At 35.4% G+C, this 22,895-nt stretch overlaps 1 protein-coding gene across 1 annotated transcript in view; it reads left to right on the plus strand.

The window, feature by feature from the left end:
* The window catches only part of LOC111054957 (SUMO-activating enzyme subunit 2), an 86,343-nt gene that overhangs the window by 55,246 nt on the left and 8,202 nt on the right, over positions 1-22,895 (plus strand). The window contains exons 9-10 of the mRNA XM_039429475.1: positions 1,141-1,223; positions 12,131-12,210. Of these exons, the coding sequence (XP_039285409.1) occupies positions 1,141-1,223; positions 12,131-12,210 (163 nt within the window). The remainder of the gene's footprint in view (positions 1-1,140; positions 1,224-12,130; positions 12,211-22,895) is intronic.

Here is a 22,895-nt window from a genome sequence, read left to right on the forward strand (position 1 = left end):
TGTTATTACCTGATGTTTTAATAACATTCTCTTTTGGCTGCTAGTTTTGTTATCAACAAAAGTTGATAACTTTGTCACGTGTTTCTTCTGCAGCTGTAGCTGGTAGGAAACACTGGCGCAATCTGTGTAGCAGAATGCTTGGGGAGGGGGTTGCGGGGAAGATAGCAACCTGTTAACAAAAATTAATGCGCTAAAAGAGGCTATTAACTTTTGTTAATAACATAACACATTTCCTTTCATCTTCACCGACTCTTGATGAATAACATAAATCTTGTTAATAACAAGGAATTTTCTGTTAAAACCACGAGTTATTAACTTTGGTTAAGAGAAGTTTTTGTCGATTCAGTCAAGTTGATATCTTTTTGTTAACTGGTGTTATTTATTAACTCCGGTTTAAACGCAGATTAACATTATGTTAATGACTTTTGTAATGTTGAGATCATTGAAACGGTTTGGGATATCGATGTGCGGGTTTCGCCATTAATTTTCCTTTGAAATTCTGTATCGAAATCATGTATCACATTCATGACCACCTTCCGATTTGAAAAAATGAAGTTGGATTCGAAATGAAGTTGGATCCATATGACGGATCCAAGATGGCGGACAGTTTTTTTTTTCAATTGCAATAGGATTCCAATGGAATCTACTACAGTAACTATATAACATACAGTTTATATAGTTACTTTAGAACCTACTACTGTAATATCTCACTTGTAGAATTCAGCTGTTTCTATAATAATATTCTCACCAACTCTGTATAATATTACTAGTTGCTATTTTTGACGGTACGAAGTTCGCCGGGCCAGCTGGTAATAATATAATAGCATAAGTATTGCTATTTCAAAGCAAACACTATCCTAGAATATAAATAAACTTTTCATTTTTACTTTATGCTATTATTGATCATTGTCGTTGATCCTGTATTAAAAGTTTGAGTATTTAGTTGAAAGACGTATTTGTTTTGAATAAGTTTTATTGAAAAATTGTATTAAAAAACTTATTTAAAAGACCGAGAAGAGTGAAGAGCTGTAGTGGAGTCGGCCAAAGCTCATATTGGGCTGTAGTGCTAAAATAAAAAAAACATTAGATCACACATTTTCATATCTATATCTCTCTACATCTAATGAATGTTTGTTACAGGCGTGTAAAATAATTGATGGGTCCATTTTGGAAGTAGATGATTTCCTTCAGAACTACAATCTCACAGTCAATATCAAGCACAGGTTTGTATTTTCATTGCTAATTATATACTATTAGATACGCCTATTCCACCCCCTAGGTTATCTAATAATTGCGAAGTATTGCTAAAACGCGGACTAGCTACAGCCGGATATGGGTCGGGGTCAGTAGCCGTACTGTCTGGTGGAGATACTGGACCTACACTTCTCCCCCTATCCTGATTCTTTATCCTCTGTTTCTGTCGCGATGTATTTAATTTCAAGGGAAGAGTGTTCGCCCGTGCCGTTGCTGGCCGATTCGGCCCTCGGCCTTTGAAATACAGGGTGGGTGTTAAATGGGATTAAGATAACCATATACAAGGAGGAGACAGATCCGACTATCAGATCCCTACAAATAATTCTATTTATGAAGGTAGTACGCAGTCTGAACCAACTGCGAGCTGACGGCGGGCAGACTGGATCTGCGAGCCCGGAAAGAGGTTTTTCTATGGGGTTTAAGGTAAGAGCTATTGGGTAAAGGTATGATGGATCTATGGAGTTGTTAGTGGTATTTAAGATATAGTTGAATAGAGTACGGTATAGGCCTAGGATGTAAGCTATAGAGAATAGGGTACAGGGTCTGAGGTATAGGGTATATGGTTTACAGTATAGGGTATATGGTACATAGAATAAATAATACGATTATTATTCTCTACAGCAAACAGATGTTTGTTCAATAATCCGCAATCTGACAATTGCACTCTATCGATCATCAAATTGATCCTGCTAGCCCCACAGGATATAAGTTTTCAATACGGGATATTTAAGATTCAGTATACAGAGTTTTAGGTGTAGGATTTCTGAATCGCGAGCCTGTAGCTGCGAAAGGATTTTCAGCAATTCTGAAACTGCTAAATAGGTTTTCCCCTGTCTAGCAACTGCGCGCCGGTTATTAAGCGCTACTCTGTAACAGCCCTTGAGGGAATGGAAATCACTCTCAATCGATCGAAACGCTTTTAAATTAATAGTCAGTATGTCGACTATTATGAGAGGATAGAAAAGAATTTCACAGACACAGTCTGTAGAATAATATTGGGAAGACAACAGTCTGTCGTTGTCAGGGTAGGAAAGGATTTTTCCAGGATTTTCCACAAGGAAAATATCGAGTTAGAGACTCCTAATTCAGGAAAATATTTTAATGGGCTTTTCCAAGCAATTGCCAGTTTCAGGATTACAACAAAATCAATCTCTAATTTGCAACTGAGATCACGGGAAAATTAGTGGATTTTCCACAGGGAAAACCAGCAAATAATATTTGCTATGAGAGGAGACAGGTTTCTAGGAATTTTAGAAAGATTCGCGGGTCTGAAAAACCGCGACTGGGACGATCTCTAATCTGAAACTGAGATCCTGATCTAAACAGGGTTTTCCTAAACTTTTCGCGGGTCTGAGACCGCGACGGGGTCGATCTCGAGTCTGGAACTGAGATCGGGAAGGATCTTAGAACAGGAAAAATTAGGAAAGAGTAAGAGGAAGCTTGTCGCAGTCTGATGACTTCGACCGGGAAGTTCTCAAGCTGTACCTGAGAGCTTGAAGGATTTTAGTATAGGGAAAATAAAGAGAAAGAAAGAGAAAGGACGTCGCAGTCTGATGACTTCGACAAAGACGAACTCAAGCTGCATCTGAGTTCTCTAGGAAAAGGATCGGAATTTTCCTACTAGGAATTATAGCTAGTCCGAAACTGCTAAGCAAAGTTGAAATACAGGACCACTCTATAGTATGAAAACTAAGCAAGGAAAATTTACTCAAAATGATAATAATTTCTCTACAAGGATAAAAATTAATCGAGAAAACTATTCTCAAAAAGGACAGGGATTTCCCCACAAGAATAAAAATTAATTGAGAAAAACTATTCATAAAAAGGACAGGGATTTCCCTACAAGAATAAAAATTCAATTGAGAAAAATTACTCTTTAAATTGAGGGCCACCTTACTACAGGAAAGGAAACACATATAAGCGACCAGTCCCAACATACAGTTACCTGAATCGCTGCAGATCCAAATACGGAGAATTGCAAACCGATTCCCAATTCGCATATTAAACTTGAAAACGTCGTGAAGCGACAGAGTCGAGACTTATAAATGAAGTACTCTAAAATAACCCCCTACAAGAGCCTAGTTAAATTTCCCACTTAACCGTTTGTAGCACAAACTTAAGACCCCTCCAGGTTTCGAAACCAAGGATAGCTCGTTCACCCCCAGTGATACGAGTTTGGGAGAAATAACTAACAAGAAAGAAAATCCCCAAGGAAAATCTAACTTCGAGTTGTCCGGAACTCGTCCTACAATGTTCTATTCTGACATAAAAATAGAATAATTCCCCTAGTAATAAACTAGTACCGGGAACGTCGTAAGGAGAGGAGATTCGCGACCCATTCACACGCTCGACTACCGAACAACTGCACTATAAATAAAATCTACAAGGACAGAAAATACCCCAGGGAAATCTACCTTCAAATAGTCGGTAATTCAACTCACAATATTCTATTCAATAAAATAGAGAATAGAATATTATCCCTATAGAACACCACAAACACCACATTTGGGGATGCCGCACGGAACGCGGCCATACACAAACTCAATCGTTGAACAACTGCCTCTCACCCAGGTCTGCTCCTTGTAGAGTAGGGTCCGTGGAAAATTAGGAGGCCAGGGGAAAAGAGATTACCGTCCAATAGGAGTCTCAGGAGATGATCACGCCACCGATCAGGTGACAGGGGATGATTCAGATGATCATGATGCTAAGGGTGTAACCATGATGGCAATACTGTTAATTACTATAATAGATTAGGCCGGTAAACAATCTTTCTCACCAGAAATTACAAGAAGCGGCTACTCTGGCGCGACTGCTGCTGACTGCATGTTAGATAACAGAACGCTCAAACCAGTAGACAAAATCTGGAAATTTCTGGTTCAGATGAATCCGCTGATGATAATTGCAGGGGTTGTCGGCGATGATGATGATGTACACACTCAACTCTAAGTTCAACAAAATACATCCGACTGTCAACCCAATTTTTCCTCTATAAAGAAAATTCGCTAAATTATATACTAAATAACGATTCTCTATTCGTCACAAAATTCACTTTGTGACAATACAATTATTGATGTTGGCAGCTGTGGTCTGCTGTGAAAAGTAATGAGTGGTATCAAGTCCATGAAAATATTGGAATAAATTATAGTGATATATTAATTTCAGAGTGCTTATTTTGTGTGATTCATCAAAACTTTGAGGACCGGTAATGATTAGCTATAATTTTTCCTGTTAAACACTGTTTTGAATCGTGAAAGTCAGTAAAAGTTGACGAGGATATTGTTTTAGATTAGGAAGATTGAATACGAGGCTGGTGAGGTGTGGCTAGGGATAGGTATCGATCGGGAATAATCGATTAATTTCTAATCGATGTCAGACAAAGCTTCGATCTATCAAAGCATCGATTATTATAATCTCAACTGGAAATAATAAATCAATAGGCAAACAGTTCGAAATCGAAATGGTACAGTAGATAAAAAGCTAGGAAAAATCTGGAAAAGCTAGGGAAGCTGGACATTCTTGAAAACAAGGTAGATGCTATTGGATTTAGGTATTTGGTACAAGGCACTTGGTACAAGGTATATGCAATGGATTTTTTTTGGAAAGTAAATAGAAAGTATAGAAACAAAAATTCAAGCTATAAAACAGAAGTGTTCGACAACCGATAGGTATAATGCTGAAAAAGAGATGAGATACAATATATTATTCTTTGGAGCTCATGCAAAAACTTTTTTCGTGATGAATGAGGAGATAATGAGTATACTGAAGTACCTTGTACCGAAAATATATGAGAGCTATATCAAAGACATTTGGAAGACAAATAAGAAGAAGTATGAATCACTAGTGGTTGTAAAATTGAACAACTCACCAGTTGTTCGAAATCTTATCTTGAGAAAGAAACGTGCTCTAAAAGAAAGCTCACAATTCGAACACATTAGAATAAAAGAAGGTCTAACCAGAGTGGTTCGGGAAACAAGAAAACTGCTGTTTCCACATCTCATAAAGCTGAAGAAAGAAGGGAGAACGGTATTAATGATAGGCAATAGATTGAAAGTTAACAGTCAACTTCTATCTCTGGAAGAGTTTGATAATGGAGGAGAAACCAGTTCAAAGAGATGCAGGAGTGAAGAGACATTCCCAAGGAACCTGGTAGATAACAAAATTCAAAACAAAAGGGAAAGAGAGCAGCAAGACAAAATAGTTCGGATAGATTTCTAACAAAATGACTGCAAAAATCTACTGGAACTGACCATCTCAGTGTTAAGCGAGAGAAACAAAGTGAAACTAGAGGAAGACTGAGGGAACAGGAGAGCTACAAGACGAGAGGATTGGAAAGGAGTCATACCAGCCACGGATGGGAAGCAGGTTTCGAATTCTCAGAAAAATTTAAACGGCAAGAAGTATACTCGGATTTTGACTGCAGCAGAGAATGGATACCAGATATAGGAACACTTTCTTTCTGAAAATGATTAATGTGAAGTATCTGCAGCGAGGAGCTCATCTAATCAATTGGAGATCGGCCGGTCACGTGACAAGGATGGAAGCTGACAGTTGGGCGAAGACATACACAGAATGGATACCACGGGACAGGACCAGAGGAAGGAGACGCCCAGCACTCCGGTGAACGGAAGATTTTTTCCGAGTTAGAGATTTGTGGCTGACTGAATCTAGAGACGGGGGAAGATGTGCAAAAATTATTGATAGACTGTGTCAAATCCCAGTCTCTTGTTGAAGCGTCATGTGTCATAATCTTACTCCAAGGGGGGGGGACACGGAAATATATAACTTGAATTATATGACAAGGAACTAGGATTATAATCGTTTAACCATAAGTACGATTGCCTCGTATGGTAGGTCTTACCTTGTGTTGGCGAATGTTGCAGCCTATTTTGCTCCGTAGAGAGGGGAGGACGTACAGTAGAAAAGTAATTGATAGTTAAAATGGTCAGATTAAATAGAATAATTGAACAATTATAGTACTTGAGGTTATGATTTAACGATAGGTAGTTGTAGGTTAGGTCGACCAACCTTTGTTTAATCGGATTGTCGATATCACTTAAATCAGAGTATCTAAGTAGAATGACTGGTGTATGGATGTAATAGATTGGAAAAGTTAATTTGCTCAATAGAGGGTTTGGCGGTCTACAAAGGTAGCCGAAGTAAGGGACCTGAATTTCTAACTTAATGCTGTAGGTGGTTATAATATGGTGAGGTGGAATTAAATTCAATTTAATAATAAAATGCAGTTCAACTTGAACCTGCTGAGTGTAAATTATGCTGTCACTAGGATCAGACAGAGATAGTAATTTTGGAGTGAACCTTTTCTCCAAATGATGACTAATATATCCAGAATCCAATAATTGTGCCGTAATTTGGAAAGATATTAGACCGCATGAAACAACAGACAGAATGGCAAATCCATGCGAACCAGGCCTCTGATAAGTACTATAGGTTGTATGAGAGCAAAGTGCTGAACCAAAATAGTAAATATTTCGAGTACCGAGTTTAATTCTAATGTTGTCTAAACGATCTACTACCTCTCTTTGCGACGTTGATCGGCTAATGATGTAGGATTCACTTCACCTCGGTGTGGTAGGCTAGTGGAAGTCGATTTATTATTTGATTCTGCGGGATACTCTCAATGAAAGAATTTATTACTTGATAAGAAAATCGACCACCATTTACCACCAGAAGAAATAATAGTCTAATGATAGATACTATACTCGCTAATGTCTGACTATTGCAGAACAGGATGTGTCCTGAATGATCAATGTGTGTCAGTCGAGAAAGAACGAATTTGGAGGTATAATGAAGTAAACCCAGTTTAATAAAACGGTAAAATGGATATATTCTGAAGGATATACTTTTACAACAAATATGGAATAAATTAATGAACAGATTATGTAAATTATAGCTTTCAATAGATACAGAATGAAGATTGGTTGACAGCAGATTTGAATCTTTAAATTATAAATATTATATAAAAAGTTCGGTACTCTTCAATTAAACAAAATAAAATGGTTAATAGCCCTTTGGAAAGGGTCATAAACTGAACTAGTTAAACAAGAAAAAAAAGTTAATATAAAATGGTGATTCAGGGAATAGAACAAATTAATAATTAAAATTACTCTCTGGGTGTGGTTTCGCCTAAGGAAAATAGACCTTTTGGCTAAGTACAGCTTAGATATTTAAATTTATTTAATACTAAGGAAAATTAATTACGATAACTTTTGCACCCTTAATACTATAGTCATGACTTTTCCAAATGGACGAATTTATACGCTGTACAATTTTCGCAGATTTACGGGGATCCCCTTTTATATATTCGAATAACTTACGTAGACTTTTGTTTCCGTTTTTTGGTTTTCGAAATATATTCGGCCGTAGAATATATCGTTCCGGCTGGATCCTTTCACGTGGCGAAAAAGGTTGAGCAGACTTCACTAATATAATTTCGGGGTTTATTTAAATGAAATTGAAAATCTTAGTATCACAGTTATTATAGGAACTTTGGAACAACTTTTTTAAAACAAAAACGAAGATTGAATTACATTAAACAGAAATTAAAGCTTTTGAACAATTAGGTACGTGGACTAGGTCTGCATCCTACCGATGATCCTTGCAAAAATGGCCTCGAGTCTTCTCTTCTAATTTTCACTTGAATTTCTTCTTCAAATTTTATCTCGCCAAATTTACATATTAATTCGGGATTGGTCCGATTCTGTGACGTAACCAATACGCTGAATGGGTGGTGTCACTGTGTCCAACTTTAAAGCTTTTAAATAGGGCGAAATTCCTGATTTTAAGTTGTTCCAAATTATCATTTAGTTTTTATAATTATAATAATACACAAATAAATAATAGAATTTGTCTATGATGATATGCATTCAAAATTGGCTTCGATGAATAGCTAATGATTATAGAACATAGACATGCTTTTATAACATAAAGTAGACATAATATAAGAATATATATGCTTATAACAATAACGAACACAATAATAAATAAATATTTCTTCCTTTTTTTGTTTATATGGTTTTTTATATGCTAGAATATCGACCCTCAATCGTCATATATGGCTAAGCTAACTTGTCTACATATTTTTAACAAGTATATATTTTTTTGATAGTTCAATAAATAAATATTCGGGCCTATTTGGCACAGAAATGAAAGTATAAAAAATGAAAAAGTTAATAATATATAATTTTTATGATCGATCTTTAGTCGAACTGCCTTCTCAATTTGCTACTTGTTAACGAGTTAGCCTTGGTCTGTTTTAGGGTTATGTTTTTGTTTCAAAACTAACCTTCAAATATAATTTTACTGATCTAATCCATAAACATACAAACATATACGGTTTTTTCCATTGACAAATTTTGAAAGGTATACAATTACTGATTTCCTGCTTTGTAGGTTAGATAACAGTCGTCTATCTACCTCAGATAAGATTGTATTGTTTTTACGGTGATGGAAATTATTTCGTTCTCATACTAGCCTATGAATGAATTTATTGTGTATTTTGAGGACTGTACAATCATTGGTACGTCACAACTGAAACTAAAAAATTTTATGATGTGAAATATTGTATTCGTTGCCAACCACATATATCTCATAAGAGAGGCTTTTGTTCTTTTGAGAATGTAAATAAAGCTGTATTATTATACCGGGTGATTCAAAAAGGACTTTACAACTTTGAAAATTCCTATAAATCTTATTAAACAAGGCACACAGCTGGTTCTGGTGTTGATTTAAAGGAGATCGAAATTGTTCGTGTCGGATCCTTATAGGGGAAGGACATTAAGTTCCAAATTTCAAGTCATTTCGTTAATTGGGAGATGAGATATCGTGTACACATACACACACACACACACACACACACACACACACACACACACACACACACACACACACACACACACACACACACACACACACATACAGACCAATACCCAAAAACTACTTTTTTGGACTCAGGGGACCTCGAAACTTATAGAAATTTACAAATTGGGGTAGCTTAATTTTTTCGGAAAGCAATACTTTCCTTACCTATGGTAAGCCAGTCTGCTTCTCCACACATCTGTGTAATCACTTGTCAGCTGATTTATAATGAATAATTCTATAGTCTGATTTTTACTTTCCTTGCCCTATTACCATAGGTAAGGCAAGTATTTCTTTCCGAAAAAAATGAAGCTACCCCAATTTGTAAATTTCTATACGTTTCGAGGAAATTTTTTGATTAAATTGTATCTGAAGCCTGATAATTGGAAATCTAAATCTAAATGCTTAGTCGGGGCGGAACTCCAGAAATTTTTACAGATATTGGACTTGTGGCAGTTGATAGAGCTTATCGATGACTATTCTAGGTATAACTTTAATCAAAATCGTTGGAGCCGTTTTCGAGAAAATCGCGAAAAACCCTGTTTTTGACAACATTTTCGTCTTTTTAGCCGCCATCTTGAATCGCATTTGATCGAAATTGTTCGTGTCGGATCCTTATAGGGGAAGGACATTAAGTTCCAAATTTCAAGTCATTTCGTTAATTGGGAGATGAGATATCGTGTACACACACACACACACACACACACACACACACACACACACACATACAGACCAATACCCAAAAACTACTTTTTTGGACTCAGGGGACCTCGAAACTTATAGAAATTTACAAATTGGGGTAGCTTAATTTTTTCGGAAAGCAATACTTTCCTTACCTATGGTAAGCCAGTCTGCTTCTCCACACATCTGTGTAATCACTTGTCAGCTGATTTATAATGAATAATTCTATAGTCTGATTTTTACTTTCCTTGCCCTATTACCATAGGTAAGGCAAGTATTGCTTTCCGAAAAAAAATTAAGGTACCCCAATTTCTAAATTTCTATACGTTTCAAGGTCCCCTGAGTCCAAAAAAGTTGGTTTTGGGTATTGGTCTGTGTGTGTGTGTGTGTGTTGCCGTGCTACCAATTTATCCTAAATAGGTTGGATAGCATTTCTCACCTATTAACCTAAAGGAAGTTATCGGCTCCAAAATGGTAGATTCTTGATAAATTATGAATGGATCTATTGCTTATGAATGAGAAATCCAGTTTTCAGAGCAAACCAACTTATAATCTTCAGAAGAATTTTGGCAATATACAACACAAATTCACAAAACAATACCTTACAACACTTAAACATAATATAGCATCATTACAAGCTAAAATACTTATCCATTTATATAGTTCAAAACCATGGCTATAGGCTTGTAGACACACAAATCAAATTATACAAAATTAGAACACCATAAAACTGTTCAAAACTCAAATTAAGACATTATAAATTTCAATTAAACAGAAAAATATTCAGAGAGCACAAAATTAGAACACCATAGCAAGCCACCATTTTTTAGAGAAGGGCTAACAAGTACAGAGCAAAGCCACACCTCAAACCAGTGACGACGTTATGAACACGTCATCGATATTATATTCCAAAAAAATTATAAATTACAAGTTTAGAATTTACATTTTACATTTGTTCTCAATAAAACTTTATTTCGAAACTGTTATTTTAAATTATATATCCTCTATATTTATAATGATCTGTTAATTCTGTTAACTCTGTTTCGGTGATACCATGGAATGTGCAACACAATTATTTACGATAAATTCTCAGTTAAAAGTTGTCCGCATATCGATTACTCTGATATTTACTATCAAGTTTTATAGATCTCGAATTGAAGATTCGATTTTAATCGAGAAAAAATGTAATATTACAGTGTGTATGTGTGTGTATGAGTGTATGTGTGTCTGTGTACACGATATCTCATCTCCCAATTAACGGAATGACTTAATGTCCTTCCCCTATAAGGATCCGACACAAACAATTTCGATCTAATGCGATTCAAGATGGCGGCTAAAAAGACGAAAATGTTGTCAAAAACAGGGTTTTTCGCGATTTTCTCGAAAACGGCTCCAACGATTTTGATTAAAGTTATACCTAGAATAGTCATCGATAAGCTCTATCAACTGCCACAAGTCCAATATCTGTAAAAATTTCTGGAGTTCCGCCCCGACTAAGCTTTTTAGATTTAGATTTAATTTTAGATTTCCAATTATCAGGCTTCAGATACAATTTAAACAAAAAATTTCAAATGTAAAAGATTGAGCATGAAAATCTCTACAATTAATATTTATTAACATTTTCACCTAAAATTCAAAATAAGCTCGAAATTCGAGAAAATGTTATTATTTCAATTGCAAACTGTTGGCAACTGTTGATTCTATTAGATGATTCACTATGAAGAGATAGCAGACCTCGTGTGTCTCCAGCGTTATAGTCTGTCACCAGCTGGCTTAGATCTTTGCATAGTAGACTTGAGATGCGCGGGAACACTAGCGTCAGGTGATAAATTTTCATAACGGCAAGGAAAGTTGTGTGAGTGCGCCACACCAGATTTTTCAACTTTGTTTCAATGTATTAAGGACTGATTTGTTGAAATTAGGAGGAAATCATAAGGTGTCTATTTGATTATTAGCTTACACAGTGATGTTCTGTACTTCCCTGTGATACATATTCTCCAACGAGATTGCATAATAGCTCCACTATACTCGAGTAAATTTCATCAGACTAGAATATTCAAATGTTCAAATATTGAATCTCCACCCTGAGATCTAACATTTTGATTAATACGGATTTTACATAAATAATATAAATGTTGTCACTTGTCATTCATTAATGTTAAAATGCTACTCTATTGGAACTATACTTTATACTTAATTTGTAAATTCCATTCTAAATTTTCTTGAAAACTATTTCAATTGCTCAAATTGAAGCATATATGAGTATGAGTTATCCAATATTTTTGACACTCTGTAATTGATCTAAAAAATTGTGCTTCAGGGAACCTGGAAGAGATGATCCACTTTTCGAAGTTGTTGCTGATCCAGATTTGCTTAAACCAACAGAAGAGGCAGAATCGGGTAAGGAAAGAGAGGGGTTTTTGTATTCGGTGTGTGGCTAACGCAAGATAGTATCACTATTCATGAATAAATGATTCATTTAATGTGTACAGTTTACAACAGGTTTGCAGTATTGTTTTGTTCACGATAATCTAAGCATGCCTTTTTGCCAAGTTCGAGCAACGAGTGTTTCTTCTTCAACAATATTTTACCAGTATTAAACGTATCCAGATTTTTTCCTGTGAGGGAATCTCAAAGGGTTTAATAAATAGGTATTATACTTTGAAAATGAGCATTACAACTGAGATTAGTAATATTAGTTTTGACTCCATAAAACGTCAACAAGTGTGGTAAATCAAATTTTTACGTGCACTAATGAACAAGGCAGCCATTTTGAACTCATGTTATGAAATTTTGGTTATAATTATGTAAATAAATTGGTTATAATTATGTATATAAGTATATTATGCTTATGAAAGTTATTACAAAAATATGTTGTGACATAAGTTTAAAATGTCTGTCTTATTCATTAAAACACAAACAGGGGGTGGCAGGCCTGAATTCTGCCGGGTCGGTTTATTGCAATTAGCTCCTTGAAATTTTAAGTTTTTAAAGTTTATTTCTTCGTTTATCGTGTGCTACAAATCAGTAAAAGTGTACGGTTCTAAAAGTGAAAAGCGATCAAGAAATTCTTTGAATAATTATGTTTAGTTGGCACCAGAAAATATATTTTAGAATATTAGATAAAAAAGTTATTTTGTTTACGCTTGAATCTACCATGGTCTTCCTCGTTTATTAGAAATCTCTCGAAAGCAATATCTCATTTATGTGTTATTAAAAACATGTTTTCAAATCGAAGACCACTGTTAAAAATTGTCTTATTTTCTATCAAGTGGTTTATTCAATCAATAAATTTAAATTATTTGTTTTTTGCCCAATTTTTCTCAGTTTCAAAATTTCTTCGCAGTCATCTTTATCAATCGCATTAAAAACTTCCATCAATTCCTCCATTACAATCATTTTTACATTCAAATAATGATTCACTATAACCTAATTTAATAATATTTATCGTCTACGGAAGCATTAAAAACAACCGTCGAAAAATAATTTACTGTAAGCTGTTTCCCCATCAAATCTTTACAGATGTCAAGTTAATCCAAATTATTTGGTTTAAACCTCCTGCTTTGGAGGTTTAAACTTTCCCAGAGTTTAAACTCAATACAGAGATTAAACTAATACTGTGCAAACGGAATTTTAGTTAAAACCAAAAAAAATCCAGATTTGGTTTAAGCTTTAGCTTAAACGTACACTGTGCAAACGGCTATCAAGCTAAAGCTTAAACCAAATCTGGATTTTTTTTGGTTTTAACTAAAATTCCGTTTGCACAGTATTAGTTTAATCTCTGTATTGAGTTTGAACTCTGGGAAAGTTTAAACCTCCAAAGCAGGAGGTTTAAACCAAATAATTTGGATTAACTTGACATCTGTAAAGATTTGATGGGGAAACAGCTTACAGTAAATTATTTTTCGACGGTTGTTTTTAATGCTTCCGTAGACGATAAATATTATTAAATTAGGTTATAGTGAATCATTATTTGAATGTAAAAATGATTGTAATGGAGGAATTGATGGAAGTTTTTAATGCGATTGATAAAGATGACTGCGAAGAAATTTTGAAACTGAGAAAAATTGGGCAAAAAACAAATAATTTAAATTTATTGATTGAATAAACCACTTGATAGAAAATAAGACAATTTTTAACAGTGGTCTTCGATTTGAAAACATGTTTTTAATAACACATAAATGAGATATTGCTTTCGAGAGATTTCTAATAAACGAGGAAGACCATGGTAGATTCAAGCGTAAACAAAATAACTTTTTTATCTAATATTCTAAAATATATTTTCTGGTGCCAACTAAACATAATTATTCAAAGAATTTCTTGATCGCTTTTCACTTTTAGAACCGTACAGCTTACAACTCTGTTGATTTTGAACAAGAACAAGAAAATTCTAAAATAGTAGCTACATAACCTCAAATTACTGATGGTTTGTAAACAAATAACAAATTTCCTGTAAAAATCAGGACATTCTATTACCAACTTAACGCTAAACTAGTTTAACTTAAACTGGATTAGTAAATGCACTGAAATACCGATTCAAGTTTAAACTTTCGGATTAACTTAATCGAGTTTAGCAATCTATACTGTGCAAACGGCCCTTAAAGGCACAGATTTTTTCACTGGAAGACGAGATCAAATCACAAAATACACAAATCAACTCTATGACTCTAAAATTCGACAATGATAATCTAAGCCTAGTGCAACAAATAAAAGCCATGTCCACAACAATCGAAACTTTAGAGGCTGACAACAGGGCATTACGTGATGAAAATCTTCTGCTTAGTGTTATTGTGAAGAATACCAACAATATAAAATATCATAATAAGAATTTGAAACATCAAGGTTTTAAAGGAAAAACAAAGAACTCGTGTAAAAATTCGGTGACAAATGGTTGTGCGGGGGAGCCATTAGCTACTATTAAACGTATAAATATATTTAGCGACAGTCACGGGCGAAATATACCACTTATAATAAATGAAAAGGCACCAGAGTGTAAGGTATTTGGAAGTGTAAAGCCGGGTGCTAAGTCGGAGGCTGTTCTGGACCGTTGTAACGAACAGTGCAACGTTTTTTTCGAAAAACGATACAGTGGTAATAATCAGCGGATCAAATTATGTATCATGCAATGAGGCGAAGCGGGCAGTCAGCACTATAAAAAGAACTGTCAGCGGACTCCATAATACTAATGTAATTGTTGCCATTCTTCAGGCCATTCCACACAGCACGTGGCGTGCGTGGCTGGACGCACGCCACGCCGGCCACGCTAGCCACATGCCAATTCACACCGCCACGACTGTTGCGATGCTATACCGGCCACGTTTCCCGTCAGTATGCAGGAAGATGTCAACTCCGACGGTCCCGTGGTGTGAATCTGGATTTTCTTGTGGCTCACCTTGGTTTGATGACTCCAGCAGCAGCAGTTGTAATGATAATGAGCTGGTTTTATTGTATTCGGTGACAGCACGGGACCAGTGGGTACATCCAATCAATAAAAAAATGAAGACCTATGGCGAATTCCATCATTTAATGCGCGACCTTGAGGCTGACAATGATAGTATACGTTCTATACGATAGTATACGTCTAGTATACGTTCTGCGCATGCTCGGACCAAAACGTGGCCGGACACGTTTAAAAAGATCGCTCAGAGAGCAAACGGTAGCCACGCGTGGCTAGTATAGCAAGCGTTGCCGCGTGGCCGTAGCTGCTATGTGAATTGCTTCATTTGATTAGCTGGGAAGCGATGTTTTGAAAAGTAGCTAGCGTGCGTCCAGCCACGCACGCCACGTGCTGTGTGGAATGGCCTTTCCTCTTCGATATGATCTAATAGAAGGCTCGTGTGTGAATATTGAAATAAAAAAGACTTATGAATTCATTAATAAATTAGCATACCGTTTCAGTAATGTAAAAGTTGTCGATTTGAGTTCAGTAGGTAGGGGTTTCCACACTAAACATGGTCAGCATCTCAATGCTAGAAGGTAAAAATTTTGTGAGTAATGAAATTATCAGATTGAGTGAAATGTTTAATTCTAAAAACTGTGTGTCTGAGATTATTGAGTTGGGCTTTGGGCATTTTGATAATAAGGGTATTTTTTAGGATTCTAGATTTAGGGAATACGAGTAGTCATACTACATATTATGATATAAACCCACAATTTGGAGTTACAAATCATTTTCAAAGATCGGATAAATATGTTGCTGGGACTAGAAAACAAATTTGCAAGAATAATGAGTTACAGGAAGAAAGCGTTAGTGATAGAAGATATTTAGATTCTCAGAAAAAATGTTGCGGCTTTCTGTTCTGGAATTTACAGGGCCTGACAAACAAGAGTGATGATCTTGCTCTTTTAACGACTCAATATAGTGTGGAAATTATTGCAGTACCTGAGCATTGGCTCAGAGATACTGAGATGAATTGTATATCAATTCCGGGATTTAGTCTTGTATCTTATTTTTGTCGATCTAATAAGAGTAGGGGAGGAGCTGCTTTATTTGTTAGTCATCAACGATCTTACAGATGTAAACAAATTATCCACTGAAATGGTATGTGAAGCTTGTGCATTGAGATCCCAGAAAAAAGTAATAGCTGTTTCAATTTACCGGCCTTATAACAATAATTATGCTGTTTTCACTGCCTTCCTAAATTTTTTGTATGAGATTCTATTGTTGATTTTTAAACGAGTTTTTTCGATAATTATTGGTGGTGATTTTAATGTAATTTTTGATCGTGAATATAGAGAAAAAACACAACTATGCAGTATGCTTGATAGTTTTGGTTTAAGTCCTACCATAAATAGTATCACAAGACCAGGGATAGTAAATCCAGGGTCCTGTATAGAATGTATTAACAAATATACACGGTAGTAGATACAATGTAGAAGTCATTCATACAGCTCTTTCTGACCATAATGCCTTACTTTTTGAAGCTGACAACAGTTAAGCCTGCTCCTTTTTCTATGAATCAAAGCTTTGATAAAATTAGACTAATAAATTATTGTAATATAGCTCATTTTTTGGAGCTTATTGGATCTGTTGTGTGGTTTGATGTTTATATATCAGATAGGGATAAAAAATTGAAAAATTTTCCAGATACATACTTAAAAGCTGTTAAAACTGATTTTCAGTCACAGGTGAACTAAAAACTCTTAAAGATGAATGTGATGAGTTGTATTATCTCTATCAAGTTTACAGATCTCAACATTTAAAAAATCTGTACAACTCACTAAAAATAAATATAAGAAGGCAGTTAGGGATGCAAGAAAAAAGTACTTCAGTCACATGATTCTCAGTTCTAATAATGTGAGTAGTACTACTTGGGGCATAGTTAGATCGCTGTCTAATGTTAATAAAAAATATACCAATGTAAGGTGCTCAATAACTGCGGAAAAGTTCAATAATTTTTTCACAGGACACATAGCAGACCTTAGCAGTAAGATTCCAAAGTAACCTGCTCTCTTCTGATTATCTGGAGAGGGTTGAGAAGCCAAATAGTAATTTTTTAAACTCTCCACAGCATCAATTGCTGACCGACCAGACCTGAATCCATACTGGGAAGATGTGAATATACTCTTGCTTTCAAAATATTCATACAATGCTATTGCCATACCAGTCTCAAAAACCTTTGCAAATATTGATCCTACTGGTATAGGTCGAAAATTGGCAGGATCGTCCCAACTCCCTTTTTTATGAACTGGCACTGTCTTGGAACGCTTCTGAATGTAGGGGAAAACTGCATCGTCAATACAGGCATTGATACAATTTGTAAGAGGAGTCACAATAAAAGCAATCACAGCTTTAATTAAGGAGCTTGAAATATCATATATGTCCCTACTTTTGCTGTTTTTCATTTTCAATACTGTTTTCAACAGTCTTGAAAGAGAGTGGCCTGAATTTGAATGTGGAAACCGGAGCAGAACTCCTAGCAAGCAATTGCACAGCTGACACTGGATGAGTATCAATCTTTTCACGTATATGGAGAACAGACGAGACAAAAACTCATTGAATTTATCAGGTGTGACTGGCGTATTTCGTACTGTTTGTCTTGAAGGCTTAGATACTTCCCGGATAATGCTCCAAGCCGTAGAACACTTATTAGAAGCCCTCTCAATTTTTAGTGCATTGTACTGCAAATTAGCCTGTCTCAGTTCATGTCTGTACAGCTTACGTACAGATTTAAACACACGTTGATCATGTGGTGATTGACTCAATCTATACTTATCATTTATGCTTTCAAGATACAATTCCTAAGAGCTAATACAGACTGATTTATCCAATCAGGCATTCCTCTTTTTTTGTAAAACTCCTTTGTTTTGACAATCTAGCAGGAAATAATTCATGGAAGAGCCTCATGAAAAGGTCAATGAAAGCATTGAAATTCTCTTCTCCCCCGGAGAAAATCAGAACATTGGGCCACTCAATCGCACTGAGACTATGACAGAAATTTTGAATTCTAGCCTGTGTTATACACAGGCCTGTGTTTATAGGTCCTTATCAGTCTGGGGGGACAATTTGAATCATTAGGTCCACCTTCCCAACTGCGTCCCTCATCATTCACAGTTACCTTGAAAGACACCGAAAAATGATCACACAAAACGTAATCCCTTACTTCCACCAAGTACAAACCAGAATCTAAGTTGGTCGCTACATTATCCAGACAGGTTTGACCCCGAGTTGGTTCAAAGTTGGTCAGGTGTAAGTCATTTGATCTTGAAGTTTTTCTGAAATCAATTGTTTCCCTAGCAGCAGAATCGATTACATTTGTATTAAAGTCACCCCCCACACCAAAATCATATTCAAATCAAATCAAATTTTATTCACTAATTAACAACAATTTTACATGAAAATGAATAAATAATTTGTAGTTAAATAATTAGCGTGGCTAGAAAAAGAAATCTTGTGCTCTATATTCGGGTCGATATTTAGCTAGTGATGTTAAGAGCCTGTCAAAGTTGGCAAAGAACAAACCCAAATCACCATGTGGTGACCGATATACTGCCAATATAACAAGTCTCTGCACAGGAAGAATCACACAGGCGTATTCATTATGCAATTCTGAACAATACCCCTCAACATCAATTTCTCTAATTGGATAACAAGAAGCATCTGAAGCAAACATAGCGACACCACCTTGACTTTTCTCTTTTCTACAGAAAGCAGTTATTAATGAATAGTCACGGATTCTAGCCAGTTCAAGCTCGTCAGCTCTCATCCAGTGCTCTGTAAAACATATAATATCATACGCATCTTTAAAATTCAACATTTCAACATCATAAATCTTATTATTCAATGATTGAACATTACAAAAAAGACCACTCAATCTAGGAGCTTCTGTCTTATCAATCATTCTACTTGAGATTGAACCCCTAAAAAAGTCGAATCAGATGAAGTGGAAGATGTGGCTGATTGCATAGATTTCTGCTCTACACCAGAAATAATACGGTTGAATAGATATCTAAGGTTCCGGGATCCTCTCCTATTAAGATGCAACCCATGTCGCCCAATTTCCCTATCGAAAACCCAACAATTAGGATCTAAAAATATTGTGCAATCATACTGTGCACAATGCCATTCAATGACACCATTTATTGCATCAATATACCTTAAGTCTATGTCACGTCTATGCAGTAAACCACTCACCACCAGCGTAGCTGTTTGGAATGTATTCCTAGCCATTTCAATTAGAGCTTTCATTTTAATGCCCAGGTCGTCTGGAGTTCTTGTATTCCAAGCATCATTAGTCCCTACATTCAGCAAAACCACATTATATACATCCTTATATAATTTTAAAGAGTTCTTCAAATCATCAATTCCAATTCCCGGTGAGCTCACAATACATGTATCATTCACAATATTGTCAGATTTCAGGTGTTTAATTATGGAATCCTCTATAATGAGGCTCTTGAATGCTTTCCTATTTTCGTGTGAGGAATCCCCTGACCTTCCCCTGGGATGACTGGATATTCCCTCTGTATTTTCAACATTATCATTTATCAGCTGTTTTTCATCTTTCTGATACGACTCAGCTAAAGTGCTCAGACTTATGATTTTACCCTGTAACACTAAGTGGTCCATCTCCAATGTCCTTATTGTGGATATCATTTCCTTTATCTGTAACTCCATGTCAATAATTTGTTTTGTCAATTCTACCACGCGCATGTCACCTTCACGACTCCTTATAGGAGGTACATCTACACTCGTATTCCCCTCAATCAAGGGGGTATCGGGTGCTTTATCCAGTTCAAGCTCAGTAGCCTCTAGTTCAACTGATCTTTTTATCAACTTAGTCTTTATATGCTCCAACTCAACAATCTTGGAGCGTATGAAGCTCAACTCAGCTTTACTATCGTCAAATGTTGGGAGAGGGAAATGGACATTTAAATCCTTATCACTACTTAGTCTCTCAGGTTGAGAATTTTCCGAATCTAGATCCAGATTTGTGCGCTGAATAAAATCATCATTATCAACATCATTCCGTCCACTCACAAAGGATATGCCGCTCATATTGATTGGATGGTTATGAGAATCCCCCCTCATTTCTACTAGTGTAGATTTATTTGGTGTAGTCTTCAAAGTTACAGAACAATTTTTATTAGTACAACGCCATGAAAGATTCCTGCAACTGAAAGTGTTAGATTTACGGAAGATAAATGAGTTATAAAGGAGCCCAATTTTCTCTCTTGAAGTTCTTTCTTCCATGAGATCCAAGACAACAATCAATACCACAACAATTTATAATATGTCCTTAGCAACCCTCGCTAATGTGAAAGAATAGATCGTGATTCTGTAACTATTTTTGTTATAAAGGTTAACACGAGTGGGCTCTATTACATAACATAGAATAGAAGTAGAGAAGTGATTGGATGGAAATCCTTTACAGGCTTTTATGTTGAAATGTAAAAATGAGAACTGAAGAGATAAACCGTTAGCTTAATGAAGATAAGAGGCCGATGAGATTAGAGAAAACAAATGCAGTTACATGATAGTACGGAAACAGTTCCGAAGCAAAATATTAATGTGATCATTTATCAATATCAAGTTTATTCTCTTAAAGAAACTATACTTTCAGCAGATTATAATTACAGGGGATTTTTCTTATTATTGATATTTCTCAATTAGTGTTATTGTTAGATTGATTCAAACCGCTTCTCTGATGGAAGCGAACGCAAGAAACTCACGTGGCCTTGCTTAGCTATAATAAGTTAATTTAAAATTGAAAGCCTAACTTATGCCTCCCCCATGGATCGGGCGTATCCCGTATTGCTACATAATGATATATATTGCTATATAATGCAATAAGCCCCCAAACAAAAGAGCAGTGTAATGAATCAATCAATACACATTAGGTAATAAAAATTCAAACTTTATTACAATGCAAATTAAACAGCTATATTATAATTATTTGACTTTATTAAAAAGTATATTTTCTCTCAATTCCCTAGTATTATACCACGTGTAAGTAGATTCACATGTACCAACTGTCGGCTGTATTACTTAATTAGGCTGAATTACTACTGAATTCCTAAATTAAAGCTTGACAAAACTATAAATTAGAGAGCGAAAAAACGTAATATTGTCTATCACAAGTTGACTTCAATTGGATAAAAAGGAGAGATCAGAAATTGACTATTTATTAACTGAAATGGTTGGGTTAAATTGAATGAAGTTAAAAATATTAATTTAAGAAATTGATGAATTGAACTAAGTTATATGCGTTATACCATAGATTAATAATAATATAATAAGTCTTTACTTTGAAGAATTATTTGAAACGTTACTATATTACGTCTTTACTTTGTGGTTATACTATAAGTTTGATGCAAGAATTATTTGAATCTAGACTGTGATTACTCTACTATATTGTTAAAAACATGACATTAGCAATTATTATGTATTAGTTAAGTTGATTGTGGTAGTTAACTAATTATTATTATTATGCTTTTACGAATAATGACTGTTTTTACGTAGGTTACAAAATGAGAGAAATCCAACAATCGCCAAAGACACAGCAATAACCGCTTATCTTATCGCTCCTGAAAACACAACCGGCCGTCACCACTGCTCGAACGGTCAAAAAGTCCGATTCAAAATAAAAACTAAAAACAAAATACAAGTTACAATACAAAATCAAGCTGATGACAAGAAAAAATACTTTACTGAAAAAAAACAAAAGATTGATAACAAAATTTGTAGAGAGAGAAAAAAGTTTTTCCAATAGGAAAAACTAGAATAAAACAGAGATTAAAAGAAAACTACCATTCAGGTCCCAGGGAAAAGAAATACTTTTCCTTAATCCAAGCCTCTATTCTCTCCAAATGAATATCAGATGAATTCCCTTCTTTGAAGAATATTAAATGGAATTATATTAATAAATCTAGAGCTCATATACATCAACAGTCTTCTTATTAACATGCTCAACTTAGAATCTTGAACAACATACCTCAGCGAACTGTCTGGTCTCAAGTTGTAAAATGTTTTATCAATCCTACAGAATTTATCTTTATTTTGAAAAATAAAGATAAAAGATCTCTTTTTATTGAACACAGTTCATACTAGCTTCCATGGAACTGTGTCAAATGCAGCCTTCAAATCCAGAAAGGCCAAATACAAGTTCCTTCCCCTCTCCAGAAATTTTGAGCATTTACTTCTAAGGGATGAGATATGCTCTTGAGTTTGTCTGCCTGGTCTGAATGCCGCCTGTTCATCTCTTCCAAATCTTCTTCCACCACTTTGCGCAGCCTATTCTCAAGTTGTATACATTTTCATGACCACCTGGGTTAAGCAAGCATACAGCTCTATAGTTGTCACATTGAGTGGTGGGACCCTTCTTAATGAATTGGTATGATAATATTCTTTCTCCACTGCATAGGGACTCTTTCTTGCAGCCACGTGTGGTTGATCAAATCCAATAATTTATTTACCAAGATATCTCCTCCCCATTAAATTAATTCTGGTGCAATACCATCCTCTCCTGCTGCCTTCCCAACCTTCAGTCCTTTAATGGATTCTACTACCTCCTCCCTGCTGATGACAATTGCTATTCTCTCTTTTTCATTCCCTATTTGATCAATCTCATGTCGATTGTCCTCAT

This window comes from Nilaparvata lugens, chromosome 5, assembly GCF_014356525.2.
Source record: "Nilaparvata lugens isolate BPH chromosome 5, ASM1435652v1, whole genome shotgun sequence".
Lineage (NCBI taxonomy): Eukaryota > Metazoa > Arthropoda > Insecta > Hemiptera > Delphacidae > Nilaparvata > Nilaparvata lugens.